General features: G+C 35.3%; 1 protein-coding gene across 4 annotated transcripts in view; it reads left to right on the forward strand.

The window, feature by feature from the left end:
* CWC27 (CWC27 spliceosome associated cyclophilin) overlaps positions 1 to 24,941 on the forward strand; it is a 262,287-nt gene that overhangs the window by 31,463 nt on the left and 205,883 nt on the right. For 3 of the 4 annotated variants that reach the window (XM_045393777.3, XM_065546311.2, XM_065546313.1), the window contains exons 8-10: positions 6,553 to 6,632; positions 7,585 to 7,618; positions 10,548 to 10,705. In XM_045393777.3, coding sequence (XP_045249712.1) covers positions 6,553 to 6,632; positions 7,585 to 7,618; positions 10,548 to 10,705 — 272 coding nt within the window. Of the gene's footprint in view, positions 1 to 6,552; positions 6,633 to 7,584; positions 7,619 to 10,547; positions 10,706 to 24,832; positions 24,861 to 24,941 lie in introns of all 4 variants that reach the window. The other variant, XM_065546312.1, reaches the window with a different exon arrangement.

Consider the following 24,941-nt stretch of genomic DNA (forward strand, 5'->3'; position numbering starts at 1 on the left):
ATGCCTGATAAAATCTCTTAGAATCATAGAATTTTATAGCTCAAAGGGATTTTGTCCAACTTCCTTTCTTTATAGATGAGGAAACTGAGCCTCTGGTTAAGTGACTTGCCAGACTGACTTCATTTCCTTTTTGATAGGATTGCATGATAGGGGGATGCCATAATAATCATATCTTGAGTTCAGAAAAGCACATTGTCAGACTCTCTCTTTATATTCTTTTGGACAACATGAAGAAATGTGATCTGGGAGATAGTACAGTCAGATAGATTTATAGGTAATTGAATACTTCTGCCCAAAGGGTGCTTTGTTGTCAACCCATGCCTATTTGAACTAGTAAGTTGAAATGTAATAGGAGTACATGTAAATTCTGTACTTGAGTTCAATAAAATCAGCTGAATAGGTATGACATAATAGCCTGTAAGTCCTAGTTGAATTACTAAGAGTAAGATCTCTGGAGTAAGGAATTTAACATTCTCTGCATTGTTTAGATCATATTTGCAACATTTTGTCCAGTTCTGAACGTATTTAAGGAAGATCTTGACAAACTAGATGCATCCAGAGAAAGGGAAGGTAGTGGGGAGAACAGGGATGATGCCAAAAACCACCTCACATAGGGAATACAATGAGGAACTGGATATAATAATAATTTAGAGAAATAAAACTAAGTGAAAATATGATCCTAGACTTCAAATATTTGAAATATTTTTATCTGGAATATTGCTCCCTTCATATTGCTTTCTTAAACAATGCTTTTATTCGAATGTCTGTATTGGTTTAAAATTTATTCATGAATCTTTACATATAACTTAAATATAAATGTCAGGAAATATTTTTCAAGTTAAAGCTTACAATCAAGATAACTAGTTTTTATGAGATAAGTTATACAACAGGCCCATTTTAAAAGTATCTCAAATAGCTAGATTTTTGTTCAGTGATCAAATTGTGCCACATTCAAAGTGAAACACAGAGCATTTCTTTCCCTACAAGACATAGTAACATTTTTACTTCAAATCCAGAGTTATAAAAGGGCTTTTTCCTCACCCAGAAAAAGTTATCTTGGTAGACAGTTTCGCCACTTTTGAGACTAAAGTAAGGATGTTTTGTCCTATTCTAGTTTATTTTATGAAATTAAATTTTCCCAAAAAACTTGGAAGGTGGCCATGGCATGGAGAATGGCTGCTAGGCTACTTACAAAGAGGAGGTCAGAAATGTTAAACAGTGTGATGTGTAAAATGTTTCTGCCTCATCAAATTGTATTCAACTTTAATTTGCTTATCTTTCTAGTTGTGTAGACTTAGCTAATTTTACAAAGGTATTAACATTTTATTAATTTCATATTGCTGTTTTAACAAATTGCCGTAAATTTAGTGGCTTTAAGCAAAGCAAATTTAGTATCATATATTTCTGTAGGTCAGAAGTCTGCAATAGGTTTCACTGGGCTAAATACCAACGCGTTTGCAGGGCCTTCTTTCTGGAGTCTCTGGGGAGAATCTATTCCCTTGCCTTTTTCAACCTCTAGAGACTGCCTGTATTCTTTGGCATGCCCCTTCTTCTATCTTCAAAGCCAGTAATAACTGGTAAAGTCTTTCCCATGCCGCATCACTCTAAATTTAACTCTATTGCCTCCCTCTTTCACTTGTAAGGACTCTTGTAATTACATTTGGACCCATCTTGATAATCCGGGATAATGTCCCCACCTCAAAACCTTTCATTTATATGCAAAGTCTCTTTTGCCATTCAAGGTGATATGTTCATAGGTTCTGAGGGATTAGGACATGGACATCTTAGGGGGCCATTATTCTGTCTAATGAATGTCTAAACTACTCTATATAGTATGCCTAATAACAGGCCTTATCTGTAGTTATAGAAGTAGAAGGTAGAGTTGGTTGGATGGTTGGAAAATATACATGAATTTTTTTTTCTCTCCAATCAGAGAATTTCCTAATAATAGAAGCCATTTAAACAGAAATGTGTTTGTGCGCGCACGTGCGTGTGTGTGTACTAATAAGTTCATTTGTGGTGTTGAGACATGGTTGACCAGTCAGCAGTGATGTCAAGGAGATTCCCGCATTGCCTGGGAGAAAAGATTGTGGCCCCTACAATCCCTTTTTTAACTAGTAAGTTTTTCTGGTTCTGTGCTGAAGGTCTCATAGTGTATTAGTCAGGGTTCTACAGAGAAACAGAAGCAGCCAATAGGATGTGAGAGAGAGAGACCGAGAATAAAATAGATCCTTTTATCTATTAATTTATCACTTTATCTCTTTATTTATAGGAATTGGCTCTTGCAATTGTGGGAGCTGGCAATTCCAACATATGCAGAGTAGGCCAGCAGTCTGGAGCCTCAGGGAATAGTTGATAAGTCCAAAATACACAGGCTGGAAACTCAGGCAGGGTTTCTTTGTGACAGTCTTGAGGCAAAATTGTTTCTTCCTTGGGAAACCTCAGTTTTTGCTCTTAAGGCCTTCAACTGTTTAGATGGTACCCACCCACATTGTGGAGTGTAATCTGCCTTCTCAAAGCCTACTAATCTAAACGCTAATCTTTTTTTTTTTTTTTTTTTTTTTTTTGAGACGGGGTCTTGCTCTGTCGCCCAGGCTGGAGTGCAGTGGCCGCATCTCAGCTCACTGCAAGCTCCGCCTCCCGGGTTCACGCCATTCTCCTGCCTCAGCCTCCCGTGTAGCTGGGACCACAGGCGCCCGCCACCACGCCCGGCTAATTTTTTTTTTTGTATTTTTAGTAGAGACCGGGTTTCACCTTGTTAGCCAGGATGGTCTCGATCTCCTGACCTCGTGATCCGCCCGTCTCAGCCTCCCAAAGTGCTGGGATTACAGGCGTGAGCCACCGCGCCCGGCCTAAACACTAATCTTATCTAAAAGATGTTTTCATAGCAACATCTAGACTGGTGTTTCACTAAACGGTTGGGCACCATTGCCTAGCCAAGTTGACTCATAAAATTATCCACACAGAGTTAGAGACTGAGCCCCAAACCTTTCAGCTTCTTGGCCAGTGTTGCTCCTGTGTACCTCTCCTCCCTCCCTCCCTCCCTCTTTTTCCTCCCTCCCTCCCTCTTTTTCCTCCCTCCCTCCTTCCTTCCTTCCCTCCCTCCCTCCCTCACTTCTTTCCTCCTTCCTTCCTTCTTTCCTCTTTTTCTCCATCGCTCCCTTCCTTCCTTTCTTTCTTCTCTTTCTCTCCCTGTCTCCCCCATCACTTCCCCCACCCCTTCTCTCTTCCTCTGCTCCCTTCTACCTGTATTCTATGTAGTTCCTACTGTTTTGCTGCCTCTTTGTTCTTGGATATGAAGTTCTAGACAACGTAGTTTTTCTGTGTCCCTCTGATTTTCATTTGTACATTTGTTTGCAGATAGTTTTGAAATTTCTGTGAAGCCCCTAACACTGAATTCACTAAATATATTTAGTATTTCATTCATCATCTAAACCTTTTAATTAGTCAACTTATTTTAAGCAATTTTTAAAACATTTAAAAATATATGTGGTGTTTGTTCTTCCTTCAAAGTCACTGTTACCTAATGGTATAAATAAGAACCTTAAAGTAGGTCATTCAGAAAGAATAAGCATTAAAGGGAAATGTCTGAATTCATTTTCACCCTCTTAATGATTGTCTCCTAATTTCTTCAGTTCATCTCCAATTTGCTTTCTCTCCCTGCAGGATTCAGAGTCTACTGTAGTGGGAAGAGAGGCCTAAAAATTTGCCTTTTCATATATTTCTATACTAATTTAGTTTTAAAAGTTAATTAAAATTTGAAATGGTAATGATTATTAAAATTAAACACAGTTTCCTCCTATTGTCAAGTCTTATTTTAAATTCATATAAAACAAGTTTTTTCTTTTTCCTTCCAGCTGTTTAAAGTAAGTTTTGGAAGACAAACAAGAACCTTTTTAAAAAAAATTAATTAATTTTTAAATTAGCTAAATGAAGCTAATTAACATATGAATTACCTCACATACTTATCATTTCTTACAGGGAGAAAACTTAAAATCGCTCTTAGTGATTTTCAAGAGTACAAGAACTCATTTTAAAAATATATTAACAATGAAATTAACAATTGTAAACTAACATTCACAAAGAAGTGAAATAATATAGCTCATTAATGGACCAAGAGTTTACTTAGAGATCTAAATTCTAATCTTGCTTTTGCTATTTATTAGTGTAAGTCATTTTCCGATCAGTGGACTAAAAAGCTAGAACAGAGGATCTGAGGCCAATTCTGACTGTGGTGTTTATGATTGTGACTTTATAAGGGAACCAGGTGGGGAGAATTAATAAAGGACTATTTCTGAGGGTAGATGAAAATAATCTGATGGCCAGAGATACAGGAGAAAGGAATTTTAAGGAAGGAAAGCATGAATGAAAGATGTTCAGGCTTTTATTCTTGTTTAAGTTATTTGATGTTCACTGTACACTTTTGCAGATAATCTCATTTAATTCTCTGATGTGAAATAGGCAAGGCTGTTACAATTATTATTTCCATTTTGTAGGCAGTGTTTCTGAGGTCTCTTGAGATCACTATGTTTCAACAAATGGTAGATGTTTTAGACTAAACCCCATGTAATTATGGAATATTACATTTTGAAACTCATTTGGTCCAACCATCATCTTTCTTCTTGTCCTGTGTTCTTTCTACTACACCACCTTCTGTTTTGTGAATATTTCCCCCATTTTTCATACTTGGAGAAACATTATCCAGTAATTAGATGACATTTTGCTTTTCCATCTCTCCTCAGTTTAGGTAAGTTTATGAAATTAGATATATAGATTAATTGCCTAATTCAGATTCTATGGCTTTTTAAAACTACGAATAATAGCATATTTAGATTAACTGTTGGAGAAAGTTTTGTATTATGAAATTGCACTCTATGCATGTTTTAATTGATTAAATCTATAGGGAGCTCCATATTCATACAGAAATTAAAGTCTATTTAAGGGCCTGTTTTTCAAATTAAAAGTGGTGAAGGGGGCTTGAGGGAAAGAGGTGTTTTCATCTCTCTGTGTCTGTTTAGATGTCATTTAAACATTTTAGTTAACATACTTTGTAATACATTTTCCATATAAAATTTTCTTCAAAATTTTTCAAAGCAGAAATTATTCTTTCTGTCAACTCTAATCTCTTAACTATTCACTTTTATATGATTAGTTGGGAGTTGGGGTGGTGAGCATCTTCCCACCTCAAGATACAGGGTGTAAGTTTGAGGTGTCCCACCCCACAGTAGGGAAATCTGTAGAATAGGAGATTGCAGCTCTGAAACCCAGCCAGTGTTCTGGGCCCATAGGGGCCTAGAGGAAAATAAAATGGATACATTTAGATTTTTGATCTACAGGTACTATTGTCAGACAGACCTGGATTTAAACCCTAGATCCTCTACCACTGACTAGTTTTGTGACCTTTAGTAAATTACTTAATCTCTTTAACCATCTGTAAAATGGGGCTAATAATTTCCACCTCATATACTTTAATTTGGGGAGAGAAGAGAGGAGTAGCAATACTATTTGAAGCACAGTGCCTAGCACAAAGAATATACTTAATTCTTGGCTGGGCACGGTGGCTCATGCCTATAATCCCAGCACTTGGGAGGCCAAGGCGGGCAGATCACGAGGTCCTGGCCAACATGGTAAAACCCCCTCTCTATTAAAAATACAAATATTAGCTGGGCATGGTGGTGCACACTTGTAATCCCAGCCACTTGGGAGGCTGAGGCAGGAGGATCGTTTGAACCCCGGAAGGGATGTTGCAGTGAGCTGAGATCGCACCACTGCACTCCAGCCTGGTGACAGAGCAAGACTCCATCTCAAAATATATATATGTATATATACACACACACACACACACACACATACACACACACATACATATACACACACATATATACACACATATATATGTACAAATGTATATTTAATACTTAATAGCAGCAGTAGTTTTTGTTTTATCATGCTACTTAAACCTTTTTATGTCTTGTTTCCCTTCTAAAATGTACATTTGTTGAAAACATGAACTTTGAAATTAAAGCATTTAATAAATATTTGGTCATTGATAAATATTCTCATGCTCAAGAGGCTCTTCTACATCTTTTTTTGCTGTTGGTAAGTAGTTCCTTGGGGATGCACTCATCTTTTGCTTGAGTAACATTTTAAAAAGTGATTCTGTGTAGTATAGGTGGCATATTTGAAGAATAATAGAGTGCATTTATTTCAAAGTACTCTTGTGATCTAGCTTCTAAGTTATAGGGGTCATAAAAATGAACTAGTTTCATTGCATACAAATTATGATGAGAATTTAGTGCTTCAAGTTGGTAATTCAGCAGACTTCTTTTTAATGATATTTTTTAAAGAAAAGGTGTTTTTAAAATACTATTTTCAGTCAATAGAAGAGTAAGATTCTTACTTATAAAACTTTAGTTTGTATTGAACCTTTCAGGGATACGTCTTTTGCTAACCATATTATATCATTGCTAGGTTTTATGTAAATTTGTTAACTCGTCATTTAGGAATACTGTTTATTTCCCCCCTCATGATTATATTGTACATTCTTTCCAGAGCATGAAGGGCAAAAGCAAAAGTAGTCATGACTTGCTTAAGGATGATCCACATCTCAGTTCTGTTCCAGTTGTAGAAAGGTTAGTCCATTGTTGGTGTGATCCTAAGTTCTTAATTTTCTGGGTCAGATAATTTTCTTGCTTCCTCTGTGAGTAAACAGTCAGTACTCATAAATCAAAAATTTCAAGACCAACCAAAAAAATAAAGCATTTTGATAACAGAGATAGAGAACTTCAAGCTTGATAGAGAGAAACACTCTAGTCACTTTTGCACTTGCTCTCTACCTCTGTTGAGTAAGTTACATTTAAAATTGTTTTACCATTACGTGTTAGGACTGGAAACTGTTTGCTTTAACAGTTTAATGTTTAATTCAAGGTTGTTTTGCTGTTTTTCCTTGAAGCATTTTTGCCTTAATTGTATCATGAATGAACAAATTCAAGTTGAAGGTTTTTGTGAAGAAATTACCAGTGTGGGGGCCAGTCCGCTGACTGTAAATTCTCACATACTTTGAGGAGTTAACAGAAAGTTGTCTTGCTACCTTTGTTCTTCTCTTTGAGAAGGGAAGATGTCTTGGTGTTAGATGTAATTGCACAAGATAAACTGGGCCATTATCTCAAGGGGCACTACAATGCTGTGGTACTCAGTTTAGCTCATTTTTGAAACTCCTGTTTTAGGACAATCTTTTCTTAATATCCTTTTATTTGAAGGATTTGGGGTTTTTTAGCGAGAATACTTCAAGCCAATAGAAGAAATTGTTCTTTGCAGACCATTGTTCATAAAAATAGCACTGTTGGTTGTTGTTTGCTTTTTTTCTTTCAAATTCTAGTGAACGCATATATTTGCTAATGAATCATACTTGTTCCACTTATAAAGAGTGTTTCCATCTGTTCTATAATGCCCTTCTTAAATTCCTATGTTGAAATACATTTTTGGAATGTTATTCCCAGCAAACTATTCTAGATTTTTGGTTTACAAAATAATTGTATTAGTTTTACCTTGAAACTAAAATTTGTTTTGCTTATTTTTTTATAGTGAAAAAGGTGATGCAGCAGGAGATTTAGATGATGTAAGTATTTATTTTGGTATAAATATAGTTTGAACAATTCATAGAAAGTACAAAATTTTTACAAAGACTTAATTTTGTTCTTAAAAAGTAATGTGCATTACTTTTTATAGTATAGTATAATGTATAACTTTTATAGTTATATATGTCAAATTTTGGAAAAATATGAAAAATAGAAATTATCCATTTAGGTATTAGAATATTTCCTTACTCTAGGGGTGTGCGTGAGTGTGTGTATATATCTCTCTACAACATTAGAATCTTATATATGAATTTCTAGTCTGTTTTTTTCTCCCCTTCACATAACATTACATTAATACTCAAACTTGAGATGTTATAATTTTATTGTGTTAAAAGTTTAAGTGTTGGTGTGTGGGCATCCTACATGATACATGGGAAATGCTTTGATCAGTCATTTATAGTAGTGTCCCCTTTTTATATACACATTTCAAAAGATTCTCATTCAAGACTGTAGTGATCTTTGTTAGTTGTGTTGGGTAATAAAGCTAACAAAACAGAAGGAAGATTTTCCTTTAATACATAAGAGTCAAGTTTTGCAAATTATACATATGCCACTTTGTATATAAAAACCCATTAATCTGTGCATTATATAATTTACTAGGAAGTACATAACTTTCCATGCATGAACACAGATTTATCTATTATCACAGTCAAAAGAGAAGGCTCTCTCTGGCTATCAGTAGGAGATAGAGAGAGGATGAATATCTGACCTTGTCAAGAAAACCTTCCTGGAAGAGATGATGGTGTTTATGTCTTACATGAGAGTTAGGAGTTAGATAAGTCAGAAAAGAAAGTGGTGAAGGGTAGGGTCCCTCTAGCTCAGAGAACAGCATATACTAAAGCATGGAAATAAGGAGAGATTATACCTTATTTAGGAAATACAAACAGAGATTTAAAGTTTCAAGGAGTCTGTCTTGTGAAGAGCAAGGAAGAAGATTATTGAAGGTAAGGGGAACTGCATATATAAAATAGTCCGAAGCAGGAGAGTTTGGTGTGTTCTAAGAGCTGCAAGCAGGCCAACGTGAACAGGATGTGGTGACAGGCCAGAGCTTCATTACAGAGCTTCATAGGCCGTGGTGAGGAGTTTGAATTTTTTCTCAAAAGGAAGTGAGGAACAGTTGAAGGGTGTTTGTTAAAAAGAAGGATGCTGTGATCAATTTTGCATTTCAGGAAGATCACCGTTGGTGATATTATAGAGGACAAATTAGAGGAAACAGACTGATGTCAAGGACAGCCACTGGGAAGCTATTGCAGGAGGAGAGCTTGATATAAGACCACAGCTGTGAGATGGGAAAGAGGTAGATTTGAAAGAGGTCTAGGAGGTGACTGATTCCATACTATGAGGTGAGGGAGGAGTAGTCCAAGACAACCACAAGGTCTCTGGTTTGGGCAACTTGTTAGATGGGTACAAAAGAAAGCATAGGGTTGAGATGGAGAGAAGGATGAAAAGTAATGAGCTTAATTTTATACATTTCAAGATTGAAGTAATTTGGAGACATCTGTGTAACATAATATGGGTCTAGAAGATAGGATCAATGTATAGGATAGAATGTAAAAGTATAAATTTGCTCTTAATATCATGGGTGGGTGACTAAAACTGTGGATCCTTTCCCAGGAAAGTGTCCTACATTCACAACCAAAATTATATGAATTTGCCGGGAATTTTTTTCAGATCTCCTGAGGCCTGAGCATGGAAGGCCTAGGTTGGTGGTTGTCAACTTTTAGTGCTTAAACATCTTGTTGAAAACATTCATAATTTCTGCCCCCAGAGATTTTGGTTCAATAAGTCTGCAATGAGGACTAGAATTTCAGGTGTTAATAAACAACTATGTAATACCATCTAAAGACCAGACTTTAAGGACCACTGCTTTAGGGGTCCACAAGTCTCAAATTAAGAATCCTGCTTTCATTACGACTCACCAGATCAAAGAAAGAATCACGAAATAAAAATGATCTACTTGGGGTTATTTCTTCCTTCTTCTCTCCCCTCTTTCTTCCCTTCATTCCTCCCTCTGTTAATGCTGGGTACCATTCTAGGAGTTGAAGACACAACAGTAAGCAAAACAGGCCAGAATTTTAGCCCTCATGGAGTGTATGCTATAGTTGGATGAGAGACAATACACATACAAATAATTAAAATGTATGGTGTATCAGATAGGTGATAAGTACTTTGGAAAATAAGCCAGGGAAGGGGAAAGAGTACTGGAGGTAAGTGTGTGGTTCTGCCATTTTAATAGGGTAATCTCATCACCAAGACGGTAATATTTGAGCAAAGATCCGAAGGAGATGAAAGAGCAAGCAATGAAGAGATATCTGGAATAGAGTGTTTGTTTCAGGCTAGAGAGAACAGCAACTCCAAAGCTGGCTAGTGTTGCTGGGCTGGAGTTGTAGGAGATTATGTCAGGGAGGTTTAGACTGCATAGGACCTTGAGTGAGTTGGGGACCCACTAGAGGGTTTTCAGAAGAGAAGTGATGCTATGACTTGGATTATAGAAATCTCAGCTTCTGCACTACACCTCTTCTACCTGAGTTGATCCGTGTTGAGGTCAGTATGCTGCCCAACTGCCTTCAGAAGCCACATTTCCCACTGAGATAAGAATAGGAATATAGACAGATACAATAGCCCGGGTGATATGGGGGTGAAGTCTGCTGCACAAAGGAGCTGGGCATGAATTGAGCAAACAGCCTTTCCTGGGGTATCCCATAATTACATAGTTGGCTTAGAGCAGAACCCAGGGCTATTCCCACCTGTAGCAGATTCTTCAAAGGCTTATAATTCAACACAAAAGAAAACAAAATAAAGAAAAACCTAGTTTAGAATGCAATAAGGAGATTCAGTGGATGCAGTAGATCTCTAGAAATGAAAGGGGAAATTGAGTGCCTGGCAAATACTCATTTTCCATTTCTACAGGATGGAGAAGATGAAAGTGCAGAGTATGATGAATATGTTGATGGTGATGAAAAGAACCTGATGAGAGAAAGAATTGCCAAAAAGTTAAAAAAGGACACAAGCGCGAATGTTAAATCAGCTGGAGAAGGAGAAGTGGAGAAGAAATCAGTCAGCCGCAGGTGAGTCAGTTACTGTGCTAGGTATCAGACTTTTTGTCTTTTTATATTTCACTTTAATTCAGATTGAATCCTCTCTTCAGCTAATTTTTAAAATACTATTTTCATATTGTTTGATAAACATAACAGTTGTACAAATTGGCCCAGTAGCGGGCCTAAAATAAAATACACCAAGCTTAAAGTAAACATAGTAATGATCCTGTGAGTTCAATTCCATTTTATTTCTCTCTGATCCTTTTTTAGAAAGGCTCTATAAGTTCATATATATAGGCTAATAATGTATTAGCTAGATGTGAAAGAATGCATTTGTTAAATACCAGTGAGAGCAGTAGAGTAATTGTATAGAAAGAAAAGAGACATCCTCAAATAATGTAGGTGAGCAAAATTTGTCAAAATTGATGAAGAAAATGTGTGGGCCTGAAAACGTTCTTAAATATCTTTTCAAGTCTGATTTACCAAATACCATATACCTATCCTAAGCTCAGTAGTATCATAAAATAAATTTCAGCAAATGATGAAAAGTTTACTGTCTGGTGATAAAAGTTTGTTGGATTTATAACTCAACATTTTATTCTCCTGAAATTCAACTTAATTGAAAAAATTATCTCCTTTGTGATTCTATTTCAACTTCATAGTATACATTTTAAATAACATTGCTTTAATTATTTAAAGCAATATTTAAAATAATTATTGTTTTCTTCAAATACTATTTAGGGATAAGATGAATGTAACTACATTTAAATAACATTCTTTTTCTCAATCATGTTTCTCAACCACATGTAGAAAAACTGAAAAAGGATTTCCATGCTATCATTGCATAGCTCCCTCAATTTTTTTCTTTATGTAATCAAATAAAAATGATTCCCAGAAATTTCCACTAAAAGCGTAGCTTTGAACATTTAGAAATGGCACTTAGGAGTCATCTTAAGTGTCTTTTTTCCAGCAATATTCACCCGACACTCAAGTAATCACTGTTGAATAATTTTATATACTAAATTATATTATATATACTATATATAGTAGCTAATATAGACTAAAGATTTTAGTGATCATATGCATGCTTCTAGATTCATAGAGTTGAAAAACCTCTCATTAGCACTGTGACTTTTAGTTAAATCATGAATATAATTATGGATACATAATGTTTTATTCCACTCATTCAAGGCATGTGTTTTCTTATTTTAAAAAATTATGAATTTTTTAAAGGTTAGGTTTATAATGTAACAAAAATATATTTAAAAATTTTAATAGATGAACCAACCAAATATTTATGTTATATTTAAGTGTTCCTTAAACTCCCAACTCTGTCTTATAGGCTTTAATAAATTTCAAGTATTTATATACCCTATAATATAAATTATAATTTAGCAATGCTAAATTTTGTATAAGAACTGAAGTTTATTTTTAATGCACCTTTCATAAGTGTCTTTAAAAAATTGTTTAACTAATGTTAAGAAAAGTCAAAGTTCGCATTTTCCAAAATTATGTTCACTCTTACAATTAAGGGTTATTCTTAAAAGATTTCCTTGGCTGTAGTTTGGGCCTGATGACCAAACATGGCATTGATAGCTAGATTTAGGAATCTGATCTATCATGAGAATACTGGAGAGCCATTGAAGTTTTTACAGGCAAATGATACACTGAGATTGTATTTAGTATGGAGAATGGATTGATAGAGGAGTGTTTTGGGCCATTATACAAAATACCATAGACTGGATGACTTAAACAACAGACATTTAAAGCTTAGTTTTTATGCTGATTTCTTACATAGGAACGTATATATCCACTTACTCATGTAAGCAGTTTTTCTCTTTTTATAAATCAGTATAATTTGCAAAATTAAAATCGCATAATTTGTACTATTCACTGTAGAGGAAAAAGCTATATTCAAGTGCATTGCAAGTCTACTAAGAAAAGTAAATTAAATAAATTAAAAAAGTAAATTAAATACTTTTCTACTAAGAAAAGTAAATTAAATAAGAAATAAGTCTTCAAAGGTGGCTTGAATATTTTAGGTAAACATGAGTATTGTGGACATTATTGGATTCTTTTAGGTAAAATAATTGGCAAAGTGTGCCTTTGTAAATGGTGCAAACAGCACACATTTATTTATAACTGTTTTGTTCCCCCACATTTTCATTATTCACATTCTCTACTCTCCCTCCTTCATCCTATCTCTCCTACCTACAAAGAGAAACAAAAGAAAAATAAGGTCAGGATAGTAGAGAAAGTACAGAATTTCAAAGGGAAGAAACAGTTTTTTCCTCTAGTGTAGAAATTTCCAGGCCGGGCGCAGTGGCTCACGCCTGTAATCCCAGCACTTTGGGAGGCCGAGGCGGGTGGATCACCTGAGGTCAGGAGTTCGAGACCAGCCTGACCAACATGGAGAAACCTCGTCTCTACTAAAAATACAAAAAATTAGCTGGGCGTGGTGGCGCATGCCTATAATCCCAGCTACTGGGGAGGCTGAGGCAGGAGAATTGCTTGAGCCTGGGAGGCGGAGGTTGTGGTGAGCCGACATCGTGCCATTGCACTCCAGCCTGGGCAACAAGAGTGAAACTCCGCCTCAAAAAAAAAAAAAAAAAAAAGAAATTTCCATGATTGTGTCATGACCATGTATTTTTTCAGTTCGTGAAGTTGCCAAAATCAGACCCTGGCATGGTGGCTCATGCCTGTAATCCCAGCTGCTCAGCAGGCTGAGGTGGGAGAGTTGCTTGAGCCTAGGAGCTCTAGGCTGCAGTGAGCTATGATCGTGCATGGGTGACACAGCAAGACCCTGTCTCTAAAAAAATACAAATAAATTTTAAAAAATTTCCAGATCATTAGTACTTTTGGTTATTTATACCAGCAAGTCTCTGGAGTTAACTTTATGGTTAAAAAATAAAACAACAAAACATAGGAAAGCTCCAAATGTACTGAAAAATTACAATGTGGTAAAAAGGATAATTATATTTAAAGGAAAGTCACTGCTCAGTTTGGGTTGTAATGGGTATAGCTGCCAGCCAGATAGGATGTCAGTGTGAAATCATTATCTATTAAAAAATGAGTACTCTTGATACATAACTTCTTGTCTGGTTGTGCTTAAAGTACTCTATTATCCTTTGGTCATTTTTCCATTTAAGCAGTAGGATCAAAGACTAGACTAGCCTACCAGCCCTTTAAGCAAGGAGCCATTCAAAGTATAATTTTACTGAAAATGTATGGTATTGCTTCTTTTGGTAAGGAAACATCCGGAATCTGTTAAAACTGTTTATCACTTTGGATGTTAAACCTACACATGTATTTATTGAGTGCTTAATATTTAAACTAGAGAATGATATTTAACAGTATAGTTTTCAACAAGTTTACATACAGTAAGATCTTCTCCTAGTAATGTGTTCGCAACAGTGTCTCTAGTTGTTCATTTGAAAAAAGGGCTCAGGGGAAATACAAATCCAAAATGCTTCCTAGTTTCTCTCCTTAGAGAATAGGCACCCTTATATCTATTCTGACTTCCTGGGATTTCTAATCCCTTTCCTCTTCCCTTTTTAAAATGTACCAATCCCACTTTCTTTCCAGCCCACTTTCTCTATGCCTATATCTTGACTACTGGATACAGCTCAGCAGAATCACACAGCTATATACAAGCTGGTATTATTATGGATTTCTAGATTCCAGCCTCAGCTGTGTCTCCAGTGCTTCCTTTTTACTCACTCGCCACAATGTTTACTTCACACTTCAAACTCACTCACTCAGTCGATCACCTTGCTGCTGGTTTTTTTATGAAATGAGAGTGAATTTCTTCAACCCATATTCCTTTATCTTCCTCGCTTCAAGAGTAAAAACTAACTAAACCATTCCATTTTATTTCCTATCCCTACCTCCTTCCTATTTATTTCTAAATACACATCATTTAGCTTCTTGCCTACCACTCCACTGAAACTACTCCCACTAAGGCCATCTTATTGATAATCGACTGACTATTTTCCAATTTTTTTTTCTTGGTCTCCCTGCTATGGAGATTTTTGTCTCTTCTCTCTCGAGACTAATCTCTCTCAAGAACCTTACTATTTAAAGTGTGATCTGTGAAGCAGTAGCATTAGTATCACTTGGGAACTTGTTAGAAATACCGAGTCTCAGGTCCTGTCCTATACATTTTTAATTAGAATTTGCATTTTAACAAGATCCCCAGGTTATTTGTATGTGCATTAGTTTGAGAAGCAGTCCTGTAGAATATTACTTTTTATCCCTAGTGCTCATGGACAAGTTCAAGTTTGTATCATGTTAGTTCCAAGGTCAGCAAGTTGGTACTATGTTCCCTGACTCCCTAGTGCAAACCTATGTGCACCCTTTCTACACTTCTGTAATAGTATAGTATTAAGTTATATATATATTTTTTTCTTCTTTGTGTATCCTTATACTGTAACTTTCTTGAAAGTAGTGATCATGTCCATTTACATTTGTATCTCCATGTTCAAACAGCATAGATACCCAAATATTTTTGTAAATACATGAGTAAAAAATGAATACATTCTTCTTTGACAAATCACTTTCTCCTCTGGGTCTTGTAGGTAGCTTGCTTGTATTTTCAATTGGGATTTATTGATTTGCCTCTCCTTTGCCTAAACTAAGCTCTTTAGAGACTACATCTTATTTATCTTTATATCCTCAGAGGCGGCTAATATCGTAAGCATATAGTAACTGGTCATTAAAGTTTGTGGAATGAGTGGATAAATAAAAGATCGAATTCATTGTGTTCCATGATAGGACCGGTTTTCACTCCCAACTGCACATTAGGCTCATGGAAGAGGCTTTGAAAAATACTAATTCCTAGGCCCTTCACCCAGAGATTCAGAATTGTTTGGTCTGAGGTAAAGTCTGGGAAGATCCTTTTTTAACTTTTAAACTCTTAATTTAAGTATAATATACAAACAGTGTGTCTATTAACTATATTTCATGGTGCACATAAGTATACAGCTAGCTAAATTTTTACAAACTAAATATATCCATATACCCATCACCCAGATCAAGAAACAAAAAATTACCATTGCCCATAAATTCACCTCTTGCCCCATTCTAGTTACTTACCCCTCATCTCCTAATAGTAACCACGTTTCTAACTTTTAAAATAATCTTATTTTTCATTGACAAATAGTAATTGTATATATTTATAGGTTACTATGTGATGTTTTGCTGTATGTATTCATTGTAGAAAGATTCAATCAGGCTAACTAACGTATTTATCCACTTCAACAACTTACCTTTTTTGTGTGTAGTGAGAACATTAAAAATGTATTCTTTTAGCAATTTTGAAATACATTAACTATGGTAAGCATGCATTACAAAGCTTTTTCCTTTTTTTGTTTTTGAGACGGAGTCTTGCTGTGTCGCCCAGGCTGGAGGGTAGTGGCGCAACCTCAGCTCACTGCAACCTCTGCCTCGTGGGTTCAAGCGATTCTCCTGCCTCAGCCTCCTGAGTAGCTGGGACTACAGGCGCCCGCCACCACGCCCGGCTAATTTTTTGTATTTTTAGCAGGGACGGGGTTTCACCATGTTAGCCAGGATGGTCTCAATCTCCTGACCTCGTGATCCGCCCGCCTCTGCCTCCCAAAGTGCTGGGATTATAGGCGTGAGCTACCGTGCCAAGCCACAAAACTTATTCTAGTCTAAGCAAACTTTGAGAAATGTCTGTTTAGATCTTTTGCCTATTTTGTAGTTGGGTTATTTGTTTTACTGCTGTTGAGTTGTTTAAGTTCCTTATATATTTTGTGTATTAGCCCCTTACCAGATGTATGATTTGCAAATATTTTCTCCCAATCCATGGGTTGTCTCTTTATTCATTTCCTTTGCTGTGCAGAAGTTTTTTGGTTTGTCGCAATCCTACTTGTCTATTTTTACTTTTGTTGACTGTGTTTTGAGAGTCCTATCCAAGAAATCATTGCTGAGATCAGTGTCAGTGAGCTATTCCCCGCCTCACCCCCCCTTTTTTTCTAGTAGCTTTACAGTTTCAGGCCTTATTCTTAAGTCTTTTGTACATTTTGAGTTGAGTTTTGCATATAGTTTGAGATAAAGGTCCAATTTCATTCTTCTGCAGGTGAATATCCAGTTTTCCCAACTTTTATTGAAGAGACTTTTCTTTATATATTGTGTGTTCTTGATGCCTTTGTTGAAAATCAATTGACTGTAAATACCTGAGTTTATTTCTATACTTTCTATTCTATGTCGTTGGTGGAGGTGTCTGTTTTTATGCAAATACCATGCTGTTTTGATTAAAATAGCTTTATAATACATTTTAAAATCAGAGAGCCTGATGCCTCCCACTTTGTTCTTTTTGGTCAAGATTGCTTGGGCTATTTGGGGTCTTTCCTGGTTCTGTACTAACTGTAGGATTTTTTTTTCTATTTCTGTGAAAAATGACATTGTAATTGTGATAGAAATTGCCTGGAATCTGTAGATCGCTCTGGGTAGTATGGACATTTTAATATTAATTCTTCTAATCCATGAATCCAGAATGGGATATCTTTCCATTTATTTGTGTCTTCTTCAATTTATTTCAATGTTACATAGTTTTCAGAAGACAGATCTTTTAGCTTCTTGGTTAAGTTTATTCCTCTAAGTATTTTTTTAATGCTATTTCTAACATCAAAAGCATACATTAATTTGGGGCACTATACTTTATCAAAACTCTCTAGATATTCTAATATGCATTCAGTGTTAAGAATTCTACTCCCAAACACATACCTCCATGATTATTTCTGAGGTATAGAATAATGTAAAAGTGGATGATATTTTGTAAGGTTACCTCAGGTCTTTCACAGGACTTTTGCAGTTCAACAGGGTTAAAGACATTTATCTCAGCTGCACTTGGTTTTAATCTTAAGAAAGATAAAAGGGTCAAGAAAGTGAGAATCAAGTAATTTTAGAGAAAGAAAATAAGATATTTGAGTGTTCCTAATGTTTTTTTAAAATGTGGCTGATAAGGAATAAAATCAGTATCTCTCAACCTTGTTGGTACATTTGAATCAACCCATTCCTGAACAAGCTGTTCATAAATTTTGGTATTCAGCCATAAGAAATTTTTAAAAACACTCCAGGTAAGTCTAATATACAGCCAAGGTTGATGAAAACTGTGAGGGTAGTTTGCAGCTTGTGTTTTGGAAAGTACTATTTTAAAGCTTATTGTAAGAAATCCTTTTTTGCCTGTAGGTGGAGCTCAGCTACTGCAAGTTGATCATGTAAACCAGATTGAGTTGTCTTCCCTGCTTGTTTTTAGTATCTGTATATTGATACATAATAAATGACTAAACAATAAAATCAGCTGTAATAAGTGGACCAGATAGTAAAAACTCAGTGGTTTGTTAGGACGATTACAGCATTATGGTAATGATATCTTTTATTATGCAATTTCTATCATCTATAATTTTATTGTATTTCTAAATTTTTATTGTGATTCTAAATTAATTACATCAAATTGAAATATAATGAAAGAAATCTTAACATATACCTTAAAATCACAATCATTAAAAATTTCCTGATAATCTTTTAGGGTTAACTAGAAGGGCATCAGTCTTAGTGTTTGAACAGGTTCTAACTTTATCAGCTGTGTTCTATTTATATGCCGTGTTTAGTTGACTGCAGCTCTTTTCCGTTTTTATGAGAAAATGATCGTGTTTGATAAAGTTAACTGAAATTTGTGTTTTGCTCAGGAGTTCTGTTAGGTTGACTGAATATGAGATATATTACTATAATGATAGCATCAGGAATTTAGATATGAATATTGAAGTCGAAATTAAAGATCTTATGAATTGATTAAACTCTAAATTATGGAGCATGGGATAATAGAGTCATGTTTTCATACCTTCTGAGGCCTAGATGAACATCTAAATGAGCTGTTAGTGTTTCAAATCTTCTTTTGTTGGGTTTGAAATATATGATTAGCATTTCTTATGGAAATTTGAATTTTTTTCCCCAGGATTTCTAGACTTCTCAGAAACATTAATAAGCTTCTTCTCATACTTAGATAATTTTTTACTCTTACTATATTTTGTGTCTGGCTTCTCTTACTTTATGATTAGACTTAGGAAGTACAGAGTTATCCTTAGTAAATAAACATTGTTTGCTTTAGGAAATTAAAAAAGATAGTTCAATATTTAAATTGCAAAAATTTAAAGGATAGCGCACATTTTTAAATGATAGTACAATTTTTAAACATTGTTAGTAAACATTGAAACCCACAGATATTATAACAACCCAATTCAAACCATTGAAATTATCATCTCTAGGATGTGCCCCTCTTCATCTCACAGAACATTTATAAGCAAAGAGTGAAATTAACCAGCTAGAACATTTCTGCTTCCTTTCATTCTCTTTTGTCCCAATGTGTTGGACTGAAGCATACAGTAAAAGAGAGGAAGATAAATAGAACTCCAAGATCTAGACACTGGGTAGTTGGTCTCTGAATAAAGAAAATTTGCAGTTGTTTTTTTGCTTTGGTATGGAGTAGTAGTAATCCAAATGTTGTATTTTCAGGAAATCTTTCTGTTTAACAGCAAATATTAAGCTTTGGACCAGTCCCAGGTTTAATTAAATTTACATTCTAATTTTTACTAGAACTTGATTTTTATTTTTGTATATTTTTTGCTAACCAATCATTCTATTCTCAAATATATGTTATTCTTGTTCCCAGCCACTGTGTAAGAACTGATATGTGCCAGGAAGTGGTAGGCTCCAGGAACATGAAAATAAAGGAGACATGGTTTCTATCTGCAAATGTTCACAATATGGTGTAAGAATAAGAATTGTTGTCAATTAATTACAATTCAGCTCTGCTAGATGTGCATGCAAAGTACTATGGATGTTAAGTAGGCAGTATATATTTCAGGAAAAGATCAAAATACCAGGTTTAAAAGGTTTGAACACAAAATTGCCATTTTTTGCAAATCAAAAACAGTCAAATATCAGCGATTTCATATGTATGACTCTGATGCTAATAAAGTAAGTCACTTTTTGGAGCCACTATTTAAAAGAAATAGCACTTTAACATTACATTCAATTCTTTAAATAATGTTGCATAATCTCTCAATGTAGACTAGGTGGTTTGTTTTAATTGCCTTTACCAATTATGGTTAAAATTTTGGAGTAGCATTAATTGTAATAGAAACCATACTATATTTGGCATTTCTGGCAAGCTTCCATTTTTCTTCTGTTTGGACATTGATAGCAAGAATTTTTGGATATTCTGGACTAAATCGTTTCTTGGGCCACTTGAAATAAAAATACCACTTTTAAAGTGCCTATTCAGTTCATTGAGAACCAGTTAATCCATATCCAAGGAATCACCTTCAAAATAAAAAGAAAAAAATCCTTGAACTTCAGCTATATATATCAGAAATATGGCAACCCTACTGTTTTTACAATTAGATTTTGTATGGCAGACAGGAAGCAGTGAAATGCACATGTGGGAGAAGCTTCTCCTGTCAAAATAGAAAAGAGATATTTGCATCTCTTTAGAATGTATTGATTTATATTACCCTTGAGAGTTACAATCCATTGATCTCACTGCATCAGTTTATAGGGAATGGAATTGTGCATTTGAAACATAGATTTGAGATTATGTGCAGAAAAACATTCTTTAAGTTATTCAGCATTCGTCTCTACCCCGGAACAAATATAGTCATGTTGAAAAATTGTGAAATATTTGCTACTTTCTGGCCTTCCTAGACCGTATACTGTGAATTCCCTGTAAATTAAATTGGCAAGTATAGTTTGGGAAGATAAGGAAAAGAAGGACCACGGAAGAAGTAAAGTTCTTCTTTGTTTTACACAAAGTCGAAAGTACACAAAGTTATGCAAGAGCCAGAGGGAAAATTATATTTAGCGATTTTATTTTTGCTATCTCTAGCTCTTCTTTTACTCCCCTTTTTCTCTAACCCAAGCTTATCCAACCCATGGCCCATGGATCACATGCAGCCCAGGACGGCTTTGAATGCAGCCCAACACAAATTTGCAAACTTCCTTAAAACATTATGAGTTTTTGTTGAGGTTTTTTTTTTTTTTTTTTTTTAAGGTCATCAGCTATTATTAGTGTTAGGGTATTTTATGTGTGCCCCAAGGCAACTCTTCTTCTTCCAATGTGGCCCAGGGAAGTCAAAAGATTGAACACCCCTGCAACTGTTCAGGGACTTTACTACGCTTTGGATACCACTTCAGTTTTGCACAGTCATTTAGTTCTTCCTTTGAACTAGGTACTGCACTAGGGCCCAAAATACTGAAATTAGTAAGCATCAGTCTCTTTTCAAGTTGCTTAGTTTCTAATAAGCAACTTGAAAACAATACCTAAGCTATACAAATAAATAAGGGCTTTGAAGGTTTCATAGGTGTTCTAGCTAGGAAATTGTTCTGTTATTCCACAAATATTTATTATTATTCTACCTTGGGGCCAGACACTTTGCTAAATCAACTTATTTCCCTAATATAACTTCCACAGCAAAGGTATAAGATATACTTTGTTTTATGATCCTTCTTTTACAAATGTAAAAGCTGTACTTTAAGAGGTTAAGTGACTTGTGTTATGTCCCATGGCTAGAAAGCAGCAAAACCAGTACTTGAACCTGCAATGATATGACACCTCTACAGAGCCTAGAGAGGGGTTGGCCAGAGCCAAGTCGTGTGTGTCCAGCTAAAGAAAGACTGACACGAAATGTTTCTAGCAAAAATGTGACATTATTTCACATATATTATAATATAACTCTATGTAAGCGTAGGGGATAGATTAGAAGAAGACTGAAGCAGAGACGAATTGGTAGATTATTACACTCATCCAGGGAGAAGTAATAAGGGCCTAACTAAGGTGTAGTACCTGTGGGGATGGATTTGAGAGATATTAAGGAGATAGATTTATTAAGACTTGGTAACAGATTGGATGTAGGAGACCTGAAGGTATATTTCAAATATACCAAGGTTATATTCCAGATGACTCCTAGCTTTCTGGCTTGGAAGACTGGCTAAGAAGTAGTAGTGATAAACATTGAGGTAGGAACACTGGATGTTTCTAGTGCTGTCCTCAGATATTTTCGCCCTGTTGGACCTTTCTAATATACCTCAGTTTTGCTGCACATAAACATATATCCTGAATTGTTTCTTATTCAAGTGCTTTCTTTATTAGTCAGCAATATTAGGTTATGCACCCAAATCTCAGTGGCTTAAAACAGCTAATGTTTGTTTTCTTGCTCTGGCTACATCCCAGTGGGCAGCTGTGGATCTGCTCCACGTCATCTTCTAGGCCTGGGATGAGGGAACAGCTCCTCTCTGAAATGTGCTACTCTCATGGCAGAAGGAAAGGAGTGCTGAAGGAATCATATGCTGGCTCTTAAAGCGTCTGCTTAGAATTGGCATATGCTACTTTATTTCACTGGCCAAAGCAAGTGATATAGTTAAGCCTGATGTCAATAAGATGAAGTATAAACCTTTCATAGGGAGGAGCAATGAACTGTTGGAAAAGATAATGCAATCAACTGCAGTCTCTATGATTTAAACAGAAATTGCTGTCGACAACTGTGACTATGTAATAAATTTAATCATCATATTCCTGGCAGCCCGGAGGAAGAAAACAGCAAATATAATAAAAATTATATAATTACCATTACCTGAATTTTAAAAAGAACTATATATCAATTCCTAGTTAATTCAGACTTCTAGAAGTACAAAATTCTAAAGGAAATTTTATCTTATCAGTCTTTACACCCAAGGGTGGAGAAGAATACAATGGATATCTTTCATAATTTCACAGATGAAAAACACTTCATATACATACAACATTAAATTGTAACTTTCTTATTAGATATCTTAAGAATCCTTTGGTTATAAGGAATAGAAACCCACTCAAATTAGCTCAAGTAAAGGAATTTCTGTATGAAGGAATAGGGGAGTTGTACAGAATCCAGATAAAAGAATTGCATACAGTCTTTTCAAGAAAGCAAGTTGTCAGGAAGTTACATTTTCTCTCTTCTTTTGTTCCATTATCCCCTACATACCTGTTTTCTCCATAGAACTCTAGTCTGCTACTTCTTGCACTTCAGTTCTTCAGAAGTAAATTGACTGGATTTCTGTGTCCAAAATCTGAATGTTTGGGAGAGAGAATCTTATTGGCATGGCCCAGGTCAGGTGTCTGCTCAATTATGCCATTGATAGAGGAAATAGAAAGCCATGAAGTATGCAAATGTGGCAAGGATGAGTAGCTCCTCCATCATCTATCCTTCCCTCTTACCAGAATGCCACTGTTTAACTGGAGTCATGGCTGCTTAGCTGAAACACATTCATCAGTCTCCTTTGTTGCTAAGTATGTTCGTATGACCAAATTTTGGCTAAAATGAACAGAAGGTGAAACAGGAGTGTGTCAGACATTCAGGCAGTCTTTTTTAAAGGAAGGAAGAAAGAAGCTAGTCCTCTTTCATACCTGCCTCTTCCTGTCAGCCTGGCACACAGATTTGATGACTTGAGCTAAGGACGGTAGAATAGAGAGGTAGAAGGAGCATACGTCCTTGAAGACTTTGTGGAACCATTGTTACAGCTTGGAATGTCTACCTCTGGACATTTCCTATATGAGATAAAGTACCTTTCAGGTTGATTCAGCCACATTATTTGGAATTTCTGTTATGTGCAGTAGAACCCAAACTGATACAAGGCTGCTTTTTTTCAGACCTGTGAATAGGTCAGGTTCTCTAAGATGGGAATACAGTAGGGAGGAAATGAATGGCTTCATCAGTATTTCTAATAGTTTTTGTAGTTGATTTTCTTGTTTTTCCTGGAAGAGAGTCATACCACTTTGCAACACCCAGCATCTCTACCCCACTTCTCACTTTTGACTGATCACCTCGTATTTCATTAAGAAACAGAAGCAGTGAGAGAGGACTTGTTCCTTTTCCCGCCACCAAATCTACCCATCTGCATCTGAATCTGTTTTCTTCTTGCAAAGGTAACCCCTTCACTCTGTGTCCTGGTCCTCATATCCTTTTACTTTCTTATGTTTTGGCCATGCTATTATCCACTTTACTCTTTTTGCTCACTTTGCACCAAGTATATTCTTCTCATACCAAGGTCACTCCTCTTTCAGGCCTCTGTACTTCTAGTTACCTCAGCATGAAACTTTCTTCTCTGAGTTATTCTTAGTAGCCATTCATTCTTTTTGTTCAGTCCCTTGCTCAAATATCATCTTAACAGAGAGGCCTTTTCAGACTATACTATTTAAAACAATTGCCTCTATTCTACCAGGGGTACTTATTCAAGTGACCTAAAGACAAATTTATAAAATTTGCTTGGCTTTCATAAAATACATTATGTTAGAATCTACTCCCTCTAAAACAACAACAACAAAAACCTCAGTAGGTTTAGTATGTAATTTAGAAATCATTTTTTTTCTACAAAGTTTTACAACTTTTTAAGAACTAACCACCACTGTAGTGTTTATCAACATTAATCTTCTAAATGAGTGGATTTGTTTTATTTTGTTAGTTTTATTGAATCTTGGCCTTTACATGTAATTATCTTATAACAGTAGACACAATATAAACCATTCAGTAATGACCTACTTTGAAGTCTCACAGAATTCATTATGATTATTTCCTAGCTTTTTGCTAGTTTTGATATGTTAGGGATATTTGATCTCTTCTCCCTCCTTACTCTTTATTATTTAGATATAGCTGTACCATGAGTCTCAGTTATTTAATTTATGTGTGTGCATTTATTTTGATTTAATTATGTTTTTAAATGCACCTATGTGAGTGTTAAACCTTCAGTAGGATTTCCATTTTTATTTTGAAGCCCATCAGTGCCTTGTTATATTTTTAAATGTAATTTCACATTTGATTTATTTTTTGTATACTCACATTTCCTTTACAGATCCTTAATACATGTTAATGCTTTTTCTAATTCCTAATTTTATGTTGTGAACTTAGCCTGCTTTTCATTTTAACATTTGTGGTGTTGATTTACCTACTTATTTACAGTTATCTTATTTAAAAAGTCTAAAAATTATATGATAATTGGTGGGTTTTTGCTCTTTCTGAAAAGTACTTTTCTTAAGGTCAAAGGCAGATGTTAATTGGCATATGAGTTCAAGTTGCTGAATCACTTCTTTTTAATCTGTATTTTCAGTTTGTTCTGGAAATTCATGAGATCAAAGGTATGTATGTACTCAATAGATAGGAAGTTAGATTTGTCCTTACTGTATATTTGATTTTCTTGATTCCATTGAAAAAAGAAT

This window comes from Macaca fascicularis, chromosome 6 (assembly GCF_037993035.2).
Source record: "Macaca fascicularis isolate 582-1 chromosome 6, T2T-MFA8v1.1".
NCBI classification, from domain to species: Eukaryota; Metazoa; Chordata; class Mammalia; order Primates; family Cercopithecidae; genus Macaca; species Macaca fascicularis.